Source organism: Pezoporus wallicus, unplaced genomic scaffold, assembly GCF_028554395.1.
Source record: "Pezoporus wallicus isolate ANWC-B61680 ecotype Strahan unplaced genomic scaffold, APGP_CSIRO_Pwel_v1 contig_14831, whole genome shotgun sequence".
Taxonomy (NCBI): Eukaryota; Metazoa; Chordata; class Aves; order Psittaciformes; family Psittacidae; genus Pezoporus; species Pezoporus wallicus.
In genome coordinates this window covers 648,734-671,010 of record NW_026642428.1, presented here as the reverse complement: position 1 = coordinate 671,010, position 22,277 = coordinate 648,734, and the positions used below count along the sequence as shown (strand labels likewise).

Below are 22,277 nucleotides of genomic sequence, written 5' to 3'. Positions count from 1 at the left end.
GTCTCGCGGTTGGTTCAGCCACTGCACATCTTTGGGCTTCCAACTTAAAACGTCATTAAATATACTGGGAGGTGCTATGGCCTTTGGGTTTGGTATTTTTTCATTTTATCCATTATTTCCCTCAGTTCTTTCTGCTCAGACACGTAAAATCAAAATCACATCAATTAAACTTTTTAAAAGGGTTTTGAAACTTATTTTCCCTATGTGCTTTCTTCAGATACCTAAGAAGCTGGACAGACCATGGACTAGCAACTGGGCTGGGGGAAAAGGGTTTCCTTTCATTTTTACATGCTTTTGTAGGAAAGAACTTTACTCAAAATAGTATTTTTTGTGTGAGTGCATGCACCATTCCTATTAGTTTCAATAGTTACGCAAACACACTGAGGGGAGAATATACCCTTAGGTGCTTACATTTGGATCTACAGAAAATCCTACGAGCATCACACCCTACCATTTCCAAAATGGATTTTATATCACAGTAAGGATGCAATAGCACATTGCAATACCACGCCAGGAAAACGAACCACACACCACCAACATCCAGAACAGTTGTAGAATTTTACTACATTTTAAGGACTACGGATTCCTGCATAAAGTTTTTACAGTGAAAAAGTCTGTTCTGATCATTACTACCTGTGTTCTTGTACCTTTCACAGTCAGCTACTGATTACGAAGTTAGCTGCATATCAAGACAAGGAAATATGTACAGTAACTCTCAACATACCCATAAGCAACTTTACTTACAGGAGTAGTTGCTCGCACCTTAAATGCTTTCAAGGTAACACTTTGTGAACATAAAATTAAATCATGATAGTGTGATACATGTTAGCAAAATAAACACTTGCAAAAGATGTGGAAAATGAGAAGTGGCAAATTCTATCACTAAAATATCCCATTAAAGGCCAGGAAAAAAACAAAATCATTCTTTAGTCTTACTGGTGTATTGAAGGAGTCCTGATTTTCCACACGGCAATGATTCCTCCTCTAAACCGTACTCATTTAAACTGAATTTACACACATACCATTTGTCTGTGTCTTCAAAACAGAGAGGAAAAAAAACCCCAACTTATTTTTTCCAGCTACAGCTGGAGACAAACACTCATTTATGGGAAATTTCAGGCGTTCCCAAACATGTTCCAAGACTTTCCACTGTCAGAGAGAAGTAACTTCAAGTTATTTAGGGACAAATTCTGCAGACACACATCTGATTAGCTTCATTCATTTGAATGAGCCTACTGAAGTGCGGAGGATTTGCTCAGGTGAGTGACTGCAGAATCAGGCCCTTATGTAGGGAGAGAAATAGATATTCAGACATTAAAAAACGCAACACACTACTAGTTTTCCCCCTAATCAGGGCAGGTTTCTATGGGTTTTGTGACCTGCAATCTAAGCAGATGTCTAAAATACATATTCTTCACATGAAAATCCTTATGAAAAGCAGTTCCTTGAAAAGCTTAATAGCTACATTTTAAAGTTTCACCTCCTCAACCGTTTTACATTAAAAAATATACACAATTTCATGGACTACTGACTTGCCAGATATTCTTTTGCAAACCGGATCCGTTTTGTTAATTAGAATAGCAAAATGGATCTTAAACAAGCAATCATGCTTTGCTCCCAATTCAGGAAGCAAATTTTGGGCTAGAATCATACATAATGTATGTGCTCTAACTTCCTTCCCCAAGCTCCAGCACTTCTCTGAACAGGGGGTTATCTCAAATCGTACCCCCCCCTCACTTGGATTTAGTGTCAGAATACACCAGCCACACGACTGTCAAGACACTCAACGCACACAAGTGAGTACGTCGATGTATGGAGGACACTTCAACACAAGAGCTTCTCTTCCAGCCCTCTCTTCAAAGGAGAGGGTGCAGTTTAAAATATGGATAAAATATGCAAAGTGTGTTCTGCCCCAGCCAGTAACCATTTTCTGTAGGAGATGAGCAAGTGAAAAATCCGTGTATTTCTACAGCTGCAAAACCTTTGCAAGTCCATAAAAGTGCCAGGAGAATTTGCTTAAAACAGCTTATAAAAATGGGAGAGAGAATGAGTCCCAGCCTATTATTCAATAACCATGTTTGTGAGGCATCTGCATAATCTAACCATGCATAAATTAGTATGTGTATTACAACAGTTATTTGCATAATAATAGCAAGTTAATAGATGCTTAAAGAGCACAGACCAACACCACCTTTAAATCAGACGTGCCTCCAGGCACTCTGATCTGTACAGACCAAAACTGCCTTCATAAAACACACAAAAACATAAAAACCACATTCAAATAATTCATTTTAGTCCCTGGACACTTCACTTTTTCCCCCCTCTCCCAGGAAAGAATAATTTGAGGAACTACGGAATAGTTTGTTACTATGAATTCTAACATCCATCTTGCAATAGGAACAGAATCACCAAACCTATTTCTGGATTGGTTGTTCTGTTAGAGCTTCATGTTTTTTCAGGCATAAAGACAATGTAAAATACTACATGGTAACGCAGGGCTCAGCACTGGCCTCACCGTTGCCACTGATGGTGGAAGCAGTTTAACCATCAACTTCAATGCAATTGAGTTAGGTCAGAGGAAAGTTAGAAATGCCAGTATCTAAACAAAATACTAGTATTAGCTCCTCTTAAAATGGCGAACCCAAAGCTCCCTTAAGTATTCCATTCACATTATATTTTTGATTTGAGCAGATTTTAAACCATATTATTCAAAATTAAACTGTAAGAAGGAGCAGATACACCTCCCTGCTTCAAAAGCACTGGATTATTTTTTCATCTCGCACCAAAACAATCATTAACATCATCATAATTTTCATTGTCTCCAGGGAAAGAAAATCTAGATTTTGGAGAGGGGAAAAAAGAGAGAGAGAGAAAAAAAAATCAATAGAGACTTCTAAATGACTCCTTCAAGACACCACTTTTCAATTTAACAGGACAGATTTATTTGTATGTGGCTCAAATGTTCACAATTGCTCTCTGCACCTTCATACATAGGAATGAATGTCACAGTGGCAAACAGCAGTAATGAACAATCTTACCTGAGGATATGGAAACCTCCCAAGAGCAAGCTGGGAAAGGAAATAATATTTGTCTAGTTATATAGATTTGCATGGAGGGCACATTTTCTTAAAGAGAGAAAAGTACTCAACTCTTACTATTGTATAAATTGGAAAATGTCAACAAAAGTAATGCTGAAAACACACAAAGAGCTGTATTTAGAATGGAGTCATTCACAACCACCACCCCTTGTTCTATGTTTCTAAGTATTTCTGTATTTCTTGAGCTCTTCTGTCTATACCACTCAGTAACACCGTTTGATGCCCAAGTTCCTGAGGACTCTCTAAATTAAACCAGTTCAGCCTCAATAGTGAGGCCAACGACACTGACCTTTCCTGATAATTATCTGCAATGAACAGGTATTGTAGAGCATGCACTGAACTCCCAAAGTCCTTCCTTAACTGGCTCAGAGTAAAATCTGGGTTATACAGCTGAGGTTTGCCTCCTTATTGGTGTCAAACCCAGGTAGGAACCTGGGAGGGGGACCTGGAGAGAGATCACAGCACCTGCAAAAAGTCACTTCCACTTTTCTTCAGATCTTCTTTCAGCTGCACACAATATCAACTGGATTTGTTGCCCACATTGTTTTGTAAGGCAATCAATGCATTACTAGAACACCTGCTAGTGTCAGTATTAACCCAACCACAATAGCACAGTTGCCATAATGCCACGGCTAATACATATTCCGTAACAAATTCTTCATAGAACTTCAAGTTTTCCCATTTGGTCTCTGAGGCTTGAAAACAATTTCAGCAAAATACAGCTAGTTTTTTGTCTACTACTGAGTGAAGGACAAGGGCTTTCAACGCTGACACAAACTCCTCCAAAAGGGCATTCAGAGTAGCTCTGTTCTGACCTGCTTTTGGCATAAGTCCACCTCTCTCCATGGTTTGCAGAGGAGCCATAGTCAGACGAGCTTCTCTACACCCTGGTTAACCTTGGTGAATCCTCCCCACATTGCCTTCAGAAGGAAGCCTACCAAAAATGTTATGGATGCACTGCTACCATTGATTCGTCTGCATGATGAACTAAGTATGTTCACATGGGACTGAGGAACAGCATCGATGCTGAAGGTCCAAGCCATCGCGTCATGCACTGCACAGGGTAAACCACACATCACTGCTGGGTGAAAGCTGGTTCCCAGCACTTCTATTGTCAATGACATTTGAGCTCCTCAGTGCTGAGGTTACCTGACCTGGTCAGATTGCAGGTAAGGCAGCTGTGCTAACCTATGATGAAATTTCAGCCTGGCTGGCAGCACAAACCTACCCTAAGTATGAACAATGAGGCATAGACAGAACTGTAGGAAGGTGGGGAATGAATGGATGGGGCAAAGACCAGTAGACATACTCACTAGTTCAGTAAAAAGGTCATGAGAAGGTAGTAAGAAGAAGCTGAGAGCATGCGTGGAAGCAATCAGATACCGGCAGAGATGATGCCCTTCCTGCCCCTCCAGCTGCTGTCCAAACCTTGTACCATACCAGCTGCTTGGCTGTGAGCCTTTGCAAATACACTAAACTTCTTCCAGATCCAAAAAGACATTACAAAAGCAGGGTAAGTCTTAAAGCATTTGCGTAAGAGATGCATACAAGAGAAACACAGAAAGATGAAACTGTTTTTGGTGACTACTCTCAGAAGCTTCCACACAACTGAGAAGTGCTGACCAAGGATCCCTACTAGCAATAACATATATAGAATCATAGAATAGTTAGGGTTGGAAAGGATCTTAAGATCATCCAGTTCAACCCCCCTGCCATGGGCAGGGACACCTCACACTAAACCATCTCACCCAAGGCTCTGTCCAACCCGGCCTTGAACACCACCAGGGATGGAGCATTCACAACAATATGTTTCTTTCCAAGATGTTTCTGTTCTGCCACTCATCTCTGAAAGCTGGGATCTGCTACCAGGCTTCCACGTGGGGATTGTGTGTTACTTGGTTTATAAGACCAACACCCAGAGAATGTACAAGAAATGTGGCTTACAAGAGACACTGGAACAGGGAACAACATTGAGGTGAGAAGACAAGATCTCTTCAGGTTCTCCATAGTGGTATTCCTTCCTCCTCTGGGTTTCTTCAGTGCTTTGTCTTTCAGGTTAGCCTTTTAAGACTCAACTCTTTGGGGTGAATTCTGCCTTCTGGTTTTGGTTCTGGTACAGTGCTGAGCGCAGTGCTTCTCTTCACAGCAAATTCATCCTCACAACAAATCAACCTGAGTTAAGCAGTTTGACCACCATCCTTTCTATCGCTCTTATCTGGTTCACAGTTTCTCCCAGCTCAGTGTTACTCCAGTTGCTCTCTGATGGCAGGCTTTGAAATACACTGCTAAATAATTAAGCCAAGATCCTATGTTTTCTGTTATGTTCAGTCTTAAGGACCAGCACCTACTAAAACATACCCTTTTATTTACCTTCTTTTGGAAGGAGCATCTATAACTTGCAAAAAGCTGCTTGAGATCCTAAGAAGCACTGCTGCTGTAATAGCCTAAAGCGCCTAGAAAAAAACCTATAAATGCCAAACACTTTTCTCTGAACAGAAACAGAAAAAATCCTGATTTTCCCAATGACAACTGACATAGGAATAGTCATTACAATAGCTACAGACTTGCAGGAATGTAAGTTATCCCACTGTAGAACGAGAAGATAACTATGGCTACACACACAGGGCATCGTTCTGCACATCTTATTTAAGCAGAAAAACGACCACAGCCTCACTGATGACTTCAAACTAAGCGCTCTCATTCTCACTGATGATTCTTCCCCTCGACCACCACACACCTCAGCAGGGGCTCCAAAGGCAGCAGAGTAATTGGGGAAAGAGCAGTTTTGTGCCAGACGTAAGCGCGGGGTGCACAAATGAGCTCAGAAGAATCCAACACGCGTCGGGAGCAAGTTGTAAAAAGAAACACGTTTCTCAGTGAAGCTGCTCCTCGACTGAGAGCGGCAAAGTGACACAGCCCCGGACAGCTCATGTGCCAGTTCCGCATCCCCTGAACCACCACTCGCTTCAGCTTGTCAGAGTTGTTTCCTCCCTGCAAGATTGTCAAGGTATTATAAATTAAGAAACTTAGCAAAGAGTATGTAATCTTCCCTGAAATAGCCTGCAGATATGTCACTGTACTAAATGTGTTTCAGATTTAATGAAGCTTTAATGTCCTTTTTAATTTTGCCTGTTTCTGTATCACCAGGGGTCGAGCAAGGCAATCAGCACTCAAGAGGGTGGTTTGGTTTAAAACTAGGAGAAACTCATTTGCTTATGAGTTGCACTGTATTTTCTTAATTAAATTTACTAAGTAAAATGGTTTAAGTTCAGCCAACCAATGACCTCTGTGTGTAGATTTAGATTTATAAATAGTGTCACACTTAAAGTAAAGAAAAAAACCACCCCAAAACAAACAGATTAGAGCTTCACTAAAGGGATTTTCATACTTTTATCATCTGTCTCAAGGAAATCATCTAAACATGAGCAGCACAAGCCCAACGCAGGACACAAACAATTGTAAACTACCAAACTAATGCACTATCAAACACTTATCTCCTCTGCATTTATATGTGATGACACTCAGGAACTTGCAATTTTAAGGCATTATAACAAAAAAACCCAGTATTTCCGTTCACACTATTTCAGTTTGGGCACTGAATGGTATTTTATGTAGCTCTGGATATTAAGGAGCAGAATAGGGAACTTAAACTTCAAGGAGCTGGTTCTCATTTCCTTATGGATACCTTCCCAATACATAAGAACAGCAAAAACCATCATTTAAACAAGGCCCAGTCAACTGCAATGCCAGCATGGTATGGAAATATAAATGAGAATCAGACCATATCAGCAAGAAATATGCCAGAATAACACTTTCCTACACCATTACATCTCAGAGCAACTACCTGCCTGCATAGGGTTTTGTAGGGAGGGTGGTAGTGCATGTAATTTTAACTATTACTTTCTTAGACACAGAAGCAGCCCATCAGAGCACTTCAACCACTCATTTTATGGTGATTTTTTTATCAAACTATACCTAAAACCACACCGGGGAGAGGAAACACGAAGCAGCCGGTTTTGGTTGAGGCAGGTGCCTAAACCCCTTGTATGGGGCAGCTGTAAGAAGGGCTGGAAAGCAACTTTTAACCTCAACTACATACATCTAATGTGAGCACAAAATTAAAATGACTTGGTCAAATAATGTAATGAACAGTTTTAGAACTTAAAATGGAAATCCAGGAATCCTCACTGACAAACTGCTCTCTCTACATCCCTCTTGACTTGCTTGACCATGTAAGAATTACAACAGTGACTTGGTCCCTATCCTGTTCAGAAAGTGACAGAGGGAAAGAAGTTCAAAGCATATTTTTAGGACACTCAGGCAATAAAACCTCCCACTTATTGTCGATGTTGTACAAGTTGTTTTTTAATTTACAGTTACACTGAAAAGCATGGGATGGTTTTAGCCTTAATTTAGACACATTCCATGTTTCTCAGCATAACTGCAAATTGAAAATAAGCACTTACAGTATCGCAATGATCCAGCTGAAGGAGGACTTTATAGTCTGAAATGTTCTAAACTTTGTTCTTAATTACCTTGTGCACATTGTACACAATTAAATTTCCATCTCGGGATTTTGCATTTAGATGGTGCACTGCTGTTAAACCCTCGTCGTGGAAAAGCAGCCGCCACTTCGGAACATTCAGACACAGGAAACTTTAAAAATCAGACTTAACTACTGGATAACATAAAATTCCCCAGGTGAAATTTCATACCAAGACCAATTTATACATTCCTAGATAGATGGCTTAAAATCACCTGGAACTCTGCAGGGTATGGACCTTAATAAATATTAAATACCTCAAAAACTACTCTAAGATTGTTTTTTCCTTCTAATATCAATTCCAGGGTCCTCTTATTGCACAGTTAAAAAAAAAAAGAATCCAAAAGGATATAACAGCAATTTACCAGCGTTAAAGTGCTGCTGAGGTTAAACCGACAACAAAGAAGAACAGAAACACAAAGCATCTTGAAGTAGGGTTTCAATTAAATGTGCAGGATTTAGTAATGCAGGCCGAAAAAAAGAGTTACAAATTAATTTAATCTTCTGCTATAGTTTGCAGCTGCACTCCAAAGTGTCTGGGGCTTAAGAACAAAGCCTTGAAAGGCCTCAGAGTGAGGAAAGCTTCAATTTTTAATGTATAACGCCATTAGCTGGGAACTTGTGGAATCTGCGACCCCTGCGGAGGGGCATAAGCGCGGGTAACAGAGACTGATGAAGTGACATATTTGTTCATGTCTAGGACTATGAGGAAGAAGGTTATTACTAATACCATCAGGCCCAACAGAAATATGCCCTAATAACCTTTTGGACATTCCTTGGCTTGAGCAGATGAGTTTGAGATCTCCCTACATAAAAATATATTAAAAATCAAAGCCTAATTCACCTTAATTAAAGATAATTAGTTTCACTTTGACTTCTTTTAAATACGAACTACAGTAAATGTACTGCAAACCAAAAGCCGCAGACAATCGTGATTAAACTGCACATTTCTTCCTTGCCACAAATCCCTTACATTACCAGGCTTTTACTGCTGCTTCTTCAAAGGTGTTGCTCAGAATAGCAGTGCCTTTTCTGAAGGGAAAAAGGTGGGACAGGGGCCTTTCAGGGCCAATCTGGGGAAATTGTCAGGTGCAAGATTCACACAGATGGTCCATAAAGATTAATGAGGATACTTGTTTGAGCAGAGAGGCTTCCTGCTTAGCTGTTCTCTGGATTTAGAGTCAATACCTAATAGGAAAAAAAGTGGCTGTGCTGGTGGAAATGCAGCTCAATTCGAGCTGCTCTCCATCTCCACTGGCAGGAGAGAGTTTGTCCACCATTACAAACTAATTCAATAACAGGAAAAGGCAGATTTGAATGACAAATATACCTGAATTTTGGACTGTTAAAAAGTAGAAACTATACCGCACAGCATAAGAATAGGGAACATTAATTACACAATCCTATCTACTACAAATACACCAGGTACAATGTTATCCCTTAACTGTCCACTCACCTTCCCACCCAGATAGAGAACTCTGTTATTTATTTTGCTGCCACACAGACTGCCCACAGTGGCCTAAGAGCAATTGCTGTGAAACATGATACATTGAGGTCTCAACCCGCGCAAACTGTACCTAAACTTACACTTTATTGCAGCTTAGTTCACAATCTTCACCTAATATAGGGTTACATCCCAGTGCAGCAAGCGGATAAATCATCCTGGAATATTACTCTGGCTAAGTTTAGCTGTGAGTGGAGCATATGTGCTTCCGAGTCACTGAAGCAAAGGCCCATAAAATACACTAATTACTGGAAGTTATGGTCACTGAGTGATTGATAGTGCTCTGCGAGGCAACTTCCCCATTCTCAGCTACTCTGACGGGTCTCCCCCACCACACAGCAATAATTAATTCATGACCCAACCCTCAGGCACTGGTACCTCTACTTCTAATTCCACTACCACAAAGATCGCGATGGAGCTGGACATTGTCCTTCTTCATCCTGGTGGCTGCTGAGGATGGCGGATGAGGGAATGGAGCTAACGGCCACTGCCTGGAAAAATCCCTTGAAATAGCTCAAGGGAGGAAAAATAACAAATATATAGGGCAGGTTTTTCCTAAGATCAAGTTTCTGAAACACAGCATTAGAATGAGTAAAACTACATAAATACTCTACAACAAGAACAACTCAAACTACTGAGCAAAACTCTGCACGTGCTACAGCCACTCTCAAGACTGAGTGAAGCATCTGAGGATTTGCCCACATTTGGCACACTACTACAACCCTTAAAACCAGAGTAACAAGGTGAGGCTCATTGCAACAAAGTGCTTTCTACTCTCTTGCTTTCCTCATGCCTCCTGTTATTCTCAATGGCTCCACCAGCACCACCAGCATCACAATGGCAAGGCATTTCCTTGTATCTCCAGTTTAACCAAGTAAAATAAAGTTCTGCTCTCTGCAAGCACACAAAAAGCAAGGCCAACCTGAGTAAGAAATGCCACTTGATCAGACACCCCTCACTCCAGCCAAGGAGTTCATTACAATATCAAGACTCCTGCTCTGTATGGAGGTCAAATGCAATTCTCATTTTCTTTTTAAGCTTGACCCTTGCCATTTTCTAATGGGCTATTTTAATTAATATTCCTCCTGCCTCTGCTCAGTGTGGCTTTTGACACTGGAGGTCACTGCATGGTCTGTGCCTCACACAGATTCACAGATGCCCCATCATGACTGTACCCCTTGCTATCAAACCTTCACCACATCACAGTGCCACTACAGAAACTGTGCTGCACCACCAAGCTTCAGGTCTCAGATTCCACCTCAGCATCTGCCTACCTGCTGTTGTTTAGGCAAGGGTGTAATACTGATGAAAGACCAACCATAACGTCCACACTTAAGTGAACTCCTAGCAGAAGATTAAATCATGTTCTGCAGAGCTTCCTGCAGATCAGCTCACAATCTTCATTTTGAACCATTATCACATCAAAGCTGATGATGTGTGACTGATGACATGCTTCAAACTCCTTAGAAAGTTCGTCTGAAACCTTCTCTCCTTGACCAGATTACATATACACAAGTCTTTACATCAGCTTCATGCAGCTAAAGCATTTCAATCTTTAAGATGTTTAAGAGAATCGTCTTAAAGCAGAGCTTCTCTGCAGCACCCTCTTCAAACATGTTCCTCCTCTTTGCTGTCATGTTCTCATTCTGGGAGTTTAAAGAACTTGTTTCTAACATTAAAACTGCTAGACAAGCTCCTTTCCTCTGAAGGAGAGAACACTGATCAGTTTTGCAAGAAAAGTTAGTTTTAAAAAGAGGCCTCCAACACAGCAAAAGTAGCTCTTTTTATCAGCAGAGAACAGCGGAAAGCAGAGACTAGGATGTGATGGAAAAGGAGGTGCACAAAGGTATCATTAGCCAGTATTCATATTTCAGAACTTGCTAGTTTTGTGGCATAAGCAAATCACTTATTTCCTGCATTTCAATGTAATATAATACCAATTTTACTGGTACATAAAATGAGCCCTGGATCTTCTGGCAAAGATGTGCAAGCCTATACTTCCCCTCAACAAACACCTCTGATCACAACTCTACTCCACTCCCTTCCCAAAACTCCACTCCCTTCCCAAAACTCCCTGCTCACCTACCATCTCTCTCCCCAGGACACGTAGGAGACTCCGGTCCTCAGTCCTGTCTCAAGAGCATGCCAGTGCATCTCAGCAGTCACCTCCGAGATGGCAAAATCCAGGGGAAAACCAAGAGGCAACCCCTGCAGAAGCAGGAGGGCCAAAGAAGACACCAGGTCTACACAGTCCCACCAAAAGCTCTTCTCACCCAGCTTCTTGTCTCTGGCAGCAGTCTCTTATCCCAGGAGAAACGGCTCTGCTGAAGGCATACCTGCTCCTCAAAAAGGCACCACTGGACAAGAACACTGCCTATTCAGAACACAACAAGATGAATCCTTTGGATGCTTCAGAGTCCACTTTCAGCTCACAGCCACGCAAGGCAGGATGAGAGTCATATTAGAGAGTAACAAGAAATATTAGGCAATTCTATTTATCCTGTGCAGGACATGGCTCTTGGAGGGTGGCTGCCTCGGTTACAGAGCACACACAGCTCTCCGGCTCAGCCCAGCCCAGAGTGTATTTATGACTGAGTTATAAACCCTTGGAAAACAGCTTTTATAAATGAAAATGCTGACACAGTCTTCAGTGTAGTGACAGCAATGTCACTGGTTTAAACTGAACTCGCTTTGTCAAGCCATGAGCACCTCAATGAAACACCTAAAACCTCATGAAAACAGGCAAACTTTGCGATGAAACACTTTAAACAGGTTTCCAGCAAACTAATAGCAATAATAATAATAATAATGATGCTAGCAGCACTTTTTAAATTTACTTATTTTCATTTTTAATTTCTTCCCTCTTTTTGGCAAAGGAAACACTGAGCACCCTCAGACATCTCTTACTTCAAAGGGAACAAGAACACTCACCACTCTCAAGACTCAGGTGGTTCCCACCACCTAATACTTTTCACACTCTGCCAGCAAGTTTTCTGGGGCAGCTTTCTTAACCTCCAAAAGTAAAACTCAGTTTCACATTACACGAAGCTTTGCAGCAAAGAAATCCAAGACATTTGAAAGGCTCAGAAGAATATTAAAGAAACTAAGCAGATTTACTTAGCTGGTAATTTATATTCTCATACATCAGAACAGCCCTTGCTAACTTGGTCATAAATGCCATTTCTTTTCAATTAACATGCTCTAACAGTGCTACCACGAATCGCAGGGATTGGAGTATTGCACCTCTAAGTGGAGATGATTTTAAAATCCTACGGCAAATGCCAACTTCCCTTTTTAACAGCTCCATCAACAAGGGCCTGGGTGTCTCCACTACCAATCCCCATGTCAATACAGTGTTACTTTAATGACAGTGACCTTGCGTGGCTCTTCGAGCATCTTCTTCACCTTTTCTGAGCCATTTTTCTAAGGCAGTGTCCTTGCTTTCATCATTTAACACATCACTCAAACCACTTCAATAAAGCAGCGATCATGTTGAAGAGAGGTCCCGGAGGACCAGATGACATCCCAATTAACAAAGCACACCACACCAGATTGGTTTTTGTACATCTGGTTCAGAAAACATTTCTGGAAAGTGAAAGAAGGGGGAAAAAAAGTTGAAAGGGTTTAAAAGAGGAGATAAAATGCAAATGAAAGGTTTTCCTAATGTTGGCTGGTACAACATGAAATTCATCCTTCAAATCATATTCATGACCAGACAGGTTACTTACTAATAATCCTAAACTACACTCCAAATATCTTGGTCTACATGGTAAATCATCAGATTGCTGCTACACATCAAAATACATCTTTTATTCAGCAAAGGAACCAGTAAACGCTTGTTCTATAGGATTCCTGCATTTATATCCCTCTATTCAATCATGAACCAGGACAATACCACAGTCAAGTCTTCAAGTAATACAATCTGGATTTAGCCCTTTGTTGGCTGGATTAATTTACAGAGCGTATGAGCACATTCGGTATCTCTCCCAAAACTGTGAGGGCTCTCCAGCATCACAAGCCATTAAAATTTGCAGTAAAACAAATTAAGAGAGCCGCATCCCCTGTGACACGTTAAAGTATGTCATTGCTGTAATTCAGAGCTAGCTTCAGTCAGACCCTGGGAAAGATTTACAAGAGCTGAATGCAATGATTCAGCATTAAGTATTTCCACTGCGGTTAAAACTGACTTGGCAAGGAATTTATTGTTTGAAAATGTAACAAGACTCTTTGTTAACTTTTAGGCTACAAAATGAGAAATTTGCCTAAGATGCAGGGGGGCAGCACCAAGACTACGTAACTCCTATCTAATCATCTGCTAAAACATCAGTTGCACTTCACCAAAAGGCATATTCAGCTTTACCTTAATTATTACTCTATCATTATATGACATAATGATACAGTGATGTATCAGATACTAAACCAGAAGAAAAGGGAAGGGCACCTTTGCCCAGAGAAGCTGTGGCTGCCCCATCCCTGGCAGTGCTCATGGCCAGGTTGGATGCAACATGGAGCAAGCTGCTCCAGTGGAAGGTGTCCCTGCCCGTGGCAGGGGTTAGAACTGGATGAGCTTTAAGGTCCCTTCTAACCCAAACCATTTAATCACACAGGGAAGGACTCATACTACTGGGCAAATATTTCTACAGAGCTTTTGCAAGGCCATTAACCAGCTCAAACCTGGAATCTGCATAATGCCATTTTAACCCTAATAACGGTCCCCTCGCTCCCAGCCTGTGAAGAAATACAGAAACACCATCATCTTCAATCCTAGAGGTGCTGAAAGGATGCAGAGGCATTCACGGACCAGGCCCCACTCCTTACTCCCATGTGGAGTTCTATTATACTGTTAATGGTTTGTACAGAGGTTCTAATACCTAATTTGAAGGCAGTAAGAACAAACCCATTCTAAATACAGCCAAGAAGTTTAGCAATAGCTCAAAAGATGCACATATGAAACAGTATACAAAGATTACATGAAAGTATTCATACGTTAGATTTAACTTGATTGTTGCCTTGTGCACGTGAGAATGACAGATACTTCCATACCTCCATGAAGGAAATCCCTAGACTCCAAACATCTGAGTGAATTCCATACTGTTCTCCTGAAATCCGCTCAGGCTGCAAAGAGATGGAAAGAAACACCTTGAGCCCAGCAAACCATCATATATTGCACAAAACCTAGCCCAGGGCAAACAAAAGAACTGAGAAAATGCAAAGAAGCTTAAAGCTCACCAGCTAACCCGGCAGAGAGCAACCCTGCTCCTCAAACATGACTTCTTGATTTATTGTGCCTCTTCTGCAAGAGCAAAGGACTTGGTTATGCTCAGATGTGTAGCTACGCACCTTGCAAAGCTGGCCTTGGCATTTGTGTTTGGGCTGTTTTATCCAACAACAAAATACAGAAAGCCCATGGCTTGCACACGTGCAGCAGAGCACAAGGTTAAGCTGTGAAAGCCCAATGGTACACGCATCTATCACAAGGGACACTTGGAAAAGAGGCTCCTAATGTTGAGTGAAGGGGCTGGGGAGTAACCACGGTTTAAAAAGCGAAGTTACTGAAGCCACAAGAACCAATGAACTCACATGCCAGCAATTTTATTTTATATACTTTCTAATTTCATTTCTGACCTATAGAAAATGAAAAGACTTTACTCAAAACTATTAATAGCAAGTTTAATGCCTCATGAAACAGAATGCTGTAAAATATAACTGCTAGTTTTTACTTGAAAGCTACAATTTAAGCATTTCCAAGGTCAAGTACAGCATGAAATGTAACAATAAAAGGCTCCATGAGACTTCTCTCCCCACTGTGCTGTTAATGCACCTGTCTAGCCCAACCACCTACAAAGCACTGGCTGTATTTTTAGTCTTTAATAATCCAGAGACCTTTGTTAGAAAACAAACTCCCAAATTAGTGCCACTCCAATGTGTTTTCGGATGTTTCCTCTGCCCTGCTAATCCCAGGTCAAGAGCTTTTATCGCAGCATGAACGTTAAGTAAAAAACAAAGTGCTGCCCGCATTGTCTTTAAGGATTGCCTCCCACAACTGCCATAACCTAAAAACCACCTCTGAATGGAACTGGAACAGCAAATCTTTTTGACTGAGTCTCATTTTGAGCTGAACAGTGACCCAAAAATCTTATACCTGTGGCAAGGTGATAACAGCAGATTCCTCTAGTGTAGATAAGACCCTGGCACTTCCCAAGCCACCAAATCAGATGCATAATTCACACTGAGGGATATTAAATGGTTTATTCTTCCCTTATAACAGCTCAAGCTTTATATGGCAACTTCTAGTTAGAAATGCTGCCTTCCCAGAAGACACCAGCAAGTAAATCCTTCACATGTTTAAACAAGAAGCCTACTCATGTGGATTTAAGAGTATGGAAAAGAAGATGAAAATAACAGTAGCACATGCATAAAGTCAAGTGTGCAACACAGACCATCCCCAGGATACAGAGCTCAAAACCATTTTCTCTTTAATTTTCTACAACCGCTTACTTTCTCCATCCACACTTTTTTGTCTATATAAAGTACTGACAAAATGATTTTACAGAAAATTCCATTTTTACTGGAAATTTTAATTTCCCTATCAAAAAGTTTTGTTTTTTTTTTTCCTGCTTTTTTATTGTCAACAGAAACCTCCATTTTTTTAATGGTTTCAAACTGACTCCCAGTCTGCCAAGTGGGCAACCCAAAGCTTATGGCCTTTGTTACTTTTTGATGACTTGCCTATAAATCTGACATTAGCAAATGATTCACTCAGCAAGTAAACCTATTCTAACATAAGAAATCAGAGCAAGTGTATTTGAGCTTAAATTCCTCTTTTGCCACTAGTAGGTGAACACATCACTTTCATCCATAAACAGTAAGGAAAAAAGTCATTTATTTAATGTACACATGGGAAAGAGAACAGTAATCTGGAGTTGTACACTAAAAGCATAATACAATTTAACTCTCAGACCTGCTAAGAGTAATAACTGAGTTGGAGAAGTTGATTAACTTGAGCTGTTTATTTGCCTGAATCACTATATTCCAGTCCTTTTAGGAAATGAAGCCATCCAAATAAGCAGGTTACTATAAAAGTGGTAATGCCCAAGACCAGATTTTTTTCCTCTCTTTATGTTTTTAAAACACTTTTCTGCACATAACATTGTGATGATGCAGGACAGACCAAGTATTTCTAGGATGGTGACATGAGTGTTTCACAAGCCACATAATGAGTACACCTTGACTAGAAAAGCACTTAGCAACTAAATGGACACCCTGGTCTGCTTGCTTCTCACAAGAAAGTAAGAAAAATTACCTGAAAGCGAGTAAAGGTCATGGATTTCTCTCTCCTCTTTTCCAAGGTTTGAAAAAATACTGTTATCAACCATTTTGTATTGTTTTCTCTTCATTTTTAAAACAAGCTGAACACTGGTTTTCTCCTCATTAATACCATGACATAAATAATTTGTTAGAAGAATTTTAATTGCCAAAAATAAAAGACAGTGGTTAATACACTGCTCGAAAATGAAGCATGTAAGTTTTCACATCTGTTAAATGGAGAACTGAAATTAATCACATTCATCTAATGGAAAATAAATGCTAACTTTTGTAGTTTACTTTCAGACTGGCCCTTGTCACCATATTAATCTCCATGACATGAACACCACATGCCAGTTGTCAGGTCAGCTGGAACCACTAAACTCAAACCTCCCATCCTAGCTAACAGCAGCAGCCTTCCCCCTAGTGAGACGTCTTCAGCAATGTGTTAATTTGGTCTAAAAATGATGGGAATTTATACTTTAATGTACAGAAATAAGGCAAAGGTAGTTTCATCACCTCAACAGAGAAGTTGTGGCTGCCCTATCCCTGGCAGTGTTCAAGGCCAGACAGGGCTTGGAGCAAGCTGCTCTAGAGGAAGGTGTCCCTGCCAGTGGCAGGGGCTTGGAACTGGATGAGCTTTAAGGTCCATTCCAACACAAACCATGCTGTGATTCTATGATTCTACGATCTCTGCAGAAAACTGGGTTTTGAATGTTTAACTGACTCTGCTTTGTTCTCAGCTGTTATAATGCAGTAAAGGCACCCAGAAACAAATTAAATAAACACTTCCCCAATATTACTCTTTCCTATCAGCAAGAAGCACAGTGTCACAGAGCTGGGAGCTGGTAGGGAGCACAGGTAGGAAGGGATTGGGTCTGTGAGACAGCACAAGGGACTTGTTTTGTGGTGTGCACAATTAAGACATAGTTTATGCTGGGGATAAGGAGAGATGAAGTTTGAGAATTGATTTAGAATATATCCTGCATTACACAGAACAAGACTGAACAAATACTTCTATTTAAATGTAACTCCTGCATAAATCCACTTACCGCCATATAAGCATTTGTTCCAACATACGTCTTGGCTATAGAATTCACCAGCTATCAGACAAAACAGTCTGTTAGAACAATATAAAGATAATGTGGAAATAAAATGGGCAATTATTCCTCATTTAACCTACAATCATCATTCCTATAAATCAACTAAAAATTATGTAAAAGGGAACAAATTTATCTGCAAAGGCATTAAAAATGATTAAATCTCTCTTTTGTTCGGAATGAGAGTTCCAATTTAAACAAGCACTGCATTACAGTTTATGGCAGATAACCTTAAACAATTCTGTTAAACAGGATGCTTATCGCTTTAGTACCCCAAACTAGTCTGATATAAAAAGTCAATTTGAAGTAGGATTGAACACGCTCATTTTTCAGTCAGCTGGCTCAAGATGTGAATAAAGCCACATTCATCACTTGAATGCAACGAGCACTAAATACGCTGGAGGGACAACAGACTCTGACAACTTATAATACAAGGCTGACCTTCTCTTTGGTCCTCGTGTTTGGCTGAGAGTAAAGGTGCAGAAATTCAAATCAACATCACAGCAAGCTCATGGGTCACTATCAGAGAAGTTCTCCAGGGAGGCCCAAAATGGAAATTAATTAAAATTTGTGCTGCACAGTGTAGAAGCCCACCACTATTGTTACTCCCAATATTAATTTTTATTGTGGGCCAGTTGGGCTCCCCAGACACGTCTCTCGTTCTGCCCTCCCTTTTGTCTGGCCAAAACGCTTTCAGATCAAAGCTGCATATCAATGAAGTTTGCTATTCGTAAGTAGTAATTACAATATCAGCAGTTTTTACTGTCATTAAACAATGAACAATCATATTCAGATGAAGAAAAGTCACCCAGAGATTAAAAATGAATAGGGCTCTCCCAGCAGAGGGGAGCTTGCTGTGGGGCTGTTTGTCTGGCAGCCAGGTGATTTCTGACATTAGGAAGAGAGCAGGCACATATCGAAAACGGGGGAATTACCTGTGTGCTGACCCCAAAGTCACACAGCTTCACCTGGCCTCGTGTGTTCACCAGCATATTAGATGGCTTCACATCTGTTGGGGAAACAAAGGTGTATTCTCTAGATTATGGCATCGTGTACACAGGGATCCTTACCAATATCAGCGCGATGGATTTTCACAGGAAATATTTCAGATATATTTCAAATGCAGCCTCTGGTTTGCAGCAGTCAGTAGCACAGACATTGTATCTCAAATACTAATAATCCATGCTATTAAATCTGCAGGTCACACCAACGTGGGGGGGGACAGCAAGAGTGCTGGAGAACAGGACCTAGAATTCAAAGTGATCCTGGCAAACCGGAAAAATCAGAGTGAAAACATGAAATTCAATAGGGACAAATGGAAGCACTGTGTTTAGACAGGGATTAATCAACTGCATAAACACAGGATTAAACAACTGCCTGGAGCGTAGGCTGGAGCAGGTCTGCAAAAAAGGATCTGTGGCTGATGGTGTGAAGTAGAAATGGCTGACAGGGAACAAAGTGTCACTGGGCGATTTAGGGACAAGCCAAAAGCAACAGTGCAAAGAGTGAAGCCTGGTTCTGTACCAAGGGATAGCTGGGCTGACCTTTTACCATTCATCCCAGCCTTGTGACTTTGCATTTTATCTCTGCAATTAACCCTGCCTCCCTCTTCTCCAACAGCTCTCACCTAACTCCACATGGTGACAAGAGCAGAATTTAATATTCTATGAAAATTACAAATACAAAGTGTCCCCCACAAACACCTGTATAAGGACCACAAGCAAAACAGCAAACATACAAGCACATTTGAGCTGCAGGAACACAGAATGGAGCTCTGCTCTTGGGCACCATTCTTTAGAGCTACTGGCTTCCACCTCCATGGCTTCTACTGCATAACACAGCTCCGATTGCATGCATTTGGAACAATGCCTTAAAATGATTACTAATGATTACTAATCCTGCTCCAGCAAATTAAACATCTATGTACATCGTAAAGCCAGATAAGAACTTAATGCTGACCCCCTGATGCCAGAAGAAGTTGGTTTACTTCTGCTGTATACTCTAAAATCGATGTGTGAATAAACTCGATGGTAGTGCAGGAAACACTGAGCATCTTTTCTGTGCCAGCAATGCCAGTTGGAAAGTACCATGTGCACGTTATGGCCTGGCTTTAACTTGGGAAGATTAGAGCACAGTGGCTTTGCCTAATCACTGCTTTCTTCTGTCAAAATGGATTAAAAGCAATAGCTTGTATCTCTGCCTTCTTTAAAAGTGAACACTAGTTGGGTGCAGATGGATGAAACCCAACTAGAAAAGAACCTAATTTTGTTTATCATTAAGTTTGCCTTTGTTTAGCAGATGTTTCCTGGTACCACAGTAGCTTGCTTAATTTGTCTCTGTAATGTAGAAATGTATAACCTCAATTAACAAGCTGATTAAATGCTTTCCTATATATGAGAGAAAAAAATCCAGTTTAAAAATGGAAGCATCCAACAGTACACTATACAGCTTAAGAAATTCTGTACATTTTAAGTTAGGTATTAATAGTGCTGGTATGTTTTGCTATTTCCCTCCAAAGCCAAAAGAACAATCAGTCGTGAGTGTCTCCATCATGTTACAGCATCAACAGACTCAGCATGTTATCCCAATCTCATCTCATCTTTAGGAATTCAATCCATGTGCTGCATTTGTGATGGATTTTTACCCATTCCACACCACAGGTGCTGAGCAGAACATTGCTATGGAGCCATCCACATGGTCACCAATCTCCTGTCCACTTCCCAACAGCGTTTTAGGAATATGCTTTCTAACTAAAACTTCAGGGAGACTCAAAGGTTTCCTTGCGGCAGCTCACAAACAGCACAGACCTCGGATGCTGACTGACTTCGCTACATCTATCAAGACATGATGAGTCCATCAGAGGCTCTACCCTGAATCCTGAGGAGAAAAGGACATTGCACAGTACTCCTGTTTAACCTTCTTTCTAATAATATGGCAGCCAACAGAGCTACCTACATCCTGGGTTTGTGCTGAATTGTTGGAGCAACCTGGTCTAGCGGAAGGTGTCCCTGCCCATGGCAGGGGGTTGGAACTGGATGAGCTTTAAGGTCCTTCCAACCCAAACCATTCTATGTGCTCCAAGGGCATCCCACAAGTCCATATTCCCTTAACACAAGTCACTGGAGGAAACCAACATGTCACGTTTGTCCCCCGTCCCACAGGGGCTGCCAGCTCTCACCAAGTTAGAACCAATGTGTCCAGCTATGTGACCTTGTGTCACTGGGGATCCGCAGACCCAGCTTCCTTTCCCCGGGAAAGGACAGTAAGCTAATATAATTAAAAAGAACATCTGTCATTCAATGAGCACTGCTTGATCCTGAAATCCCTCCACAAACAATAATAAAAGGAGAAATTCCTAAAAGAAAAAAGCAATCAGTGGTCAGCCCATGAAGGAAGGGAAGCCTCAGCCCACAAAGACAGAGAAGCCCAGGAAGAAAGGGCAGCTTGTGCAGGCTGGGGCCTCCACTGAGCAAGCTGTAGCCAAACAAGCACTGCTATAACAAAAACACTATCTATCCTTGCAGAAGAATTTAACTAGCACCACAAATAGGGGGTTTAAGCAAATATTTGCTATGAATTCCAAGGGTTGTGCTGGTTTCCTCAAGAAGAAAGGGAAGTGACAATCCTCAACGAAGATGTCACTTCAAAGTATCTCGCATCGAAAGTGGGGAGAAAAATCACCCAATCAGTAAATTAGCCTTTTTGTTTCGTGAACAGCTTCAGTTAATGGGTTAAACATTTCTTTTTGGTTTTGGAAAACAAATGTGCATAAATAATGTTCTGCACCATCTGCTTGTGATTAATATTACTGTTTAGAAGTGAAAGAATTTAAACAAGAGCCAAAAGGGGTCATTATGCTCCCATTACCAGTGCTTGCTTAATACAAATGATTTCCATGAAGCATCATTATAGAGGAGGAACAAGTCCTCTTTATGATATATCTGCCTAAGTAGTTTCACCTCTCTGCAAATAAATGGGACCTCCAAAGCTCGTGCTTACCAGTAAACAGAACTGTCACGGGTTCAGCTTTGTGAACACCAAACATTTCATCTTGTTTTATTGAAAGCAAACGGATTGGTGATTGTGAGGGGAAAAAAACCCCAACAAAACAACATATTTCTGAAAGCTGTCTCTTGACTTTTCCTGTCTTTTAAACATATAAAACCACAGCACACGAGGTTCAAGGAAGAGGAGATACAAAAGCACAGTTCTACCTGCAGACAGCTCACAGAACACTGCTGTTAAAGAGAAGCTGCTGGGAAAATGACAATACTTCCTTGCCATAATGACTTCCTCAGCATGCTTGTTGCAAAGGCCAGGAGTATTTTGTTGCAAATAAGCTCAAGTGGTCCATGAGTGTGCATGTATGTGCTTAGCTACACGTGAATATGCAGAGGTATACACACACATGCCCTAGTATTTTTGTTTGTGCTTCATTACATTCTGCACTAACAATTTTCTCCCATAAAGCTAAAAAAAGGGTGGGTGAAAAATCAGATATACTGCTCTGGGCACCTCTGGTGAAATCCTCAGCAAACTAAGATGGGAACACTCCTTGTCCCTGTTGCAGCAATACCTGCCCCTACCAACCACCACTCCTCAGCTCCAGTAGCTTGTCAAAACAAAGAGGATTTGAATATCCTGCTATGGGAATAACCCAGGGTAAAAAAGAGATGGTCTGAGGGACGCACAAACCTCCCTTCTCCTTCACCCAGCCACCAACAGCC

At 41.0% G+C, this 22,277-nt stretch overlaps 1 protein-coding gene across 2 annotated transcripts in view; it reads right to left on the bottom strand.

The window, feature by feature from the left end:
- The window catches only part of MAP2K5 (mitogen-activated protein kinase kinase 5), a 120,858-nt gene that overhangs the window by 42,477 nt on the left and 56,104 nt on the right, over nucleotides 1-22,277 (bottom strand). The window contains exons 14-17 of one of the 2 annotated variants that reach the window (XM_057430545.1): nucleotides 18,486-18,559; nucleotides 17,503-17,553; nucleotides 14,189-14,260; nucleotides 3,039-3,068 (exon numbers count right to left, since the gene is read on the bottom strand). In XM_057430545.1, coding sequence (XP_057286528.1) covers nucleotides 3,039-3,068; nucleotides 14,189-14,260; nucleotides 17,503-17,553; nucleotides 18,486-18,559 — 227 coding nt within the window. The remainder of the gene's footprint in view (nucleotides 1-3,038; nucleotides 3,069-14,188; nucleotides 14,261-17,502; nucleotides 17,554-18,485; nucleotides 18,560-22,277) is intronic. The other variant, XM_057430546.1, reaches the window with a different exon arrangement.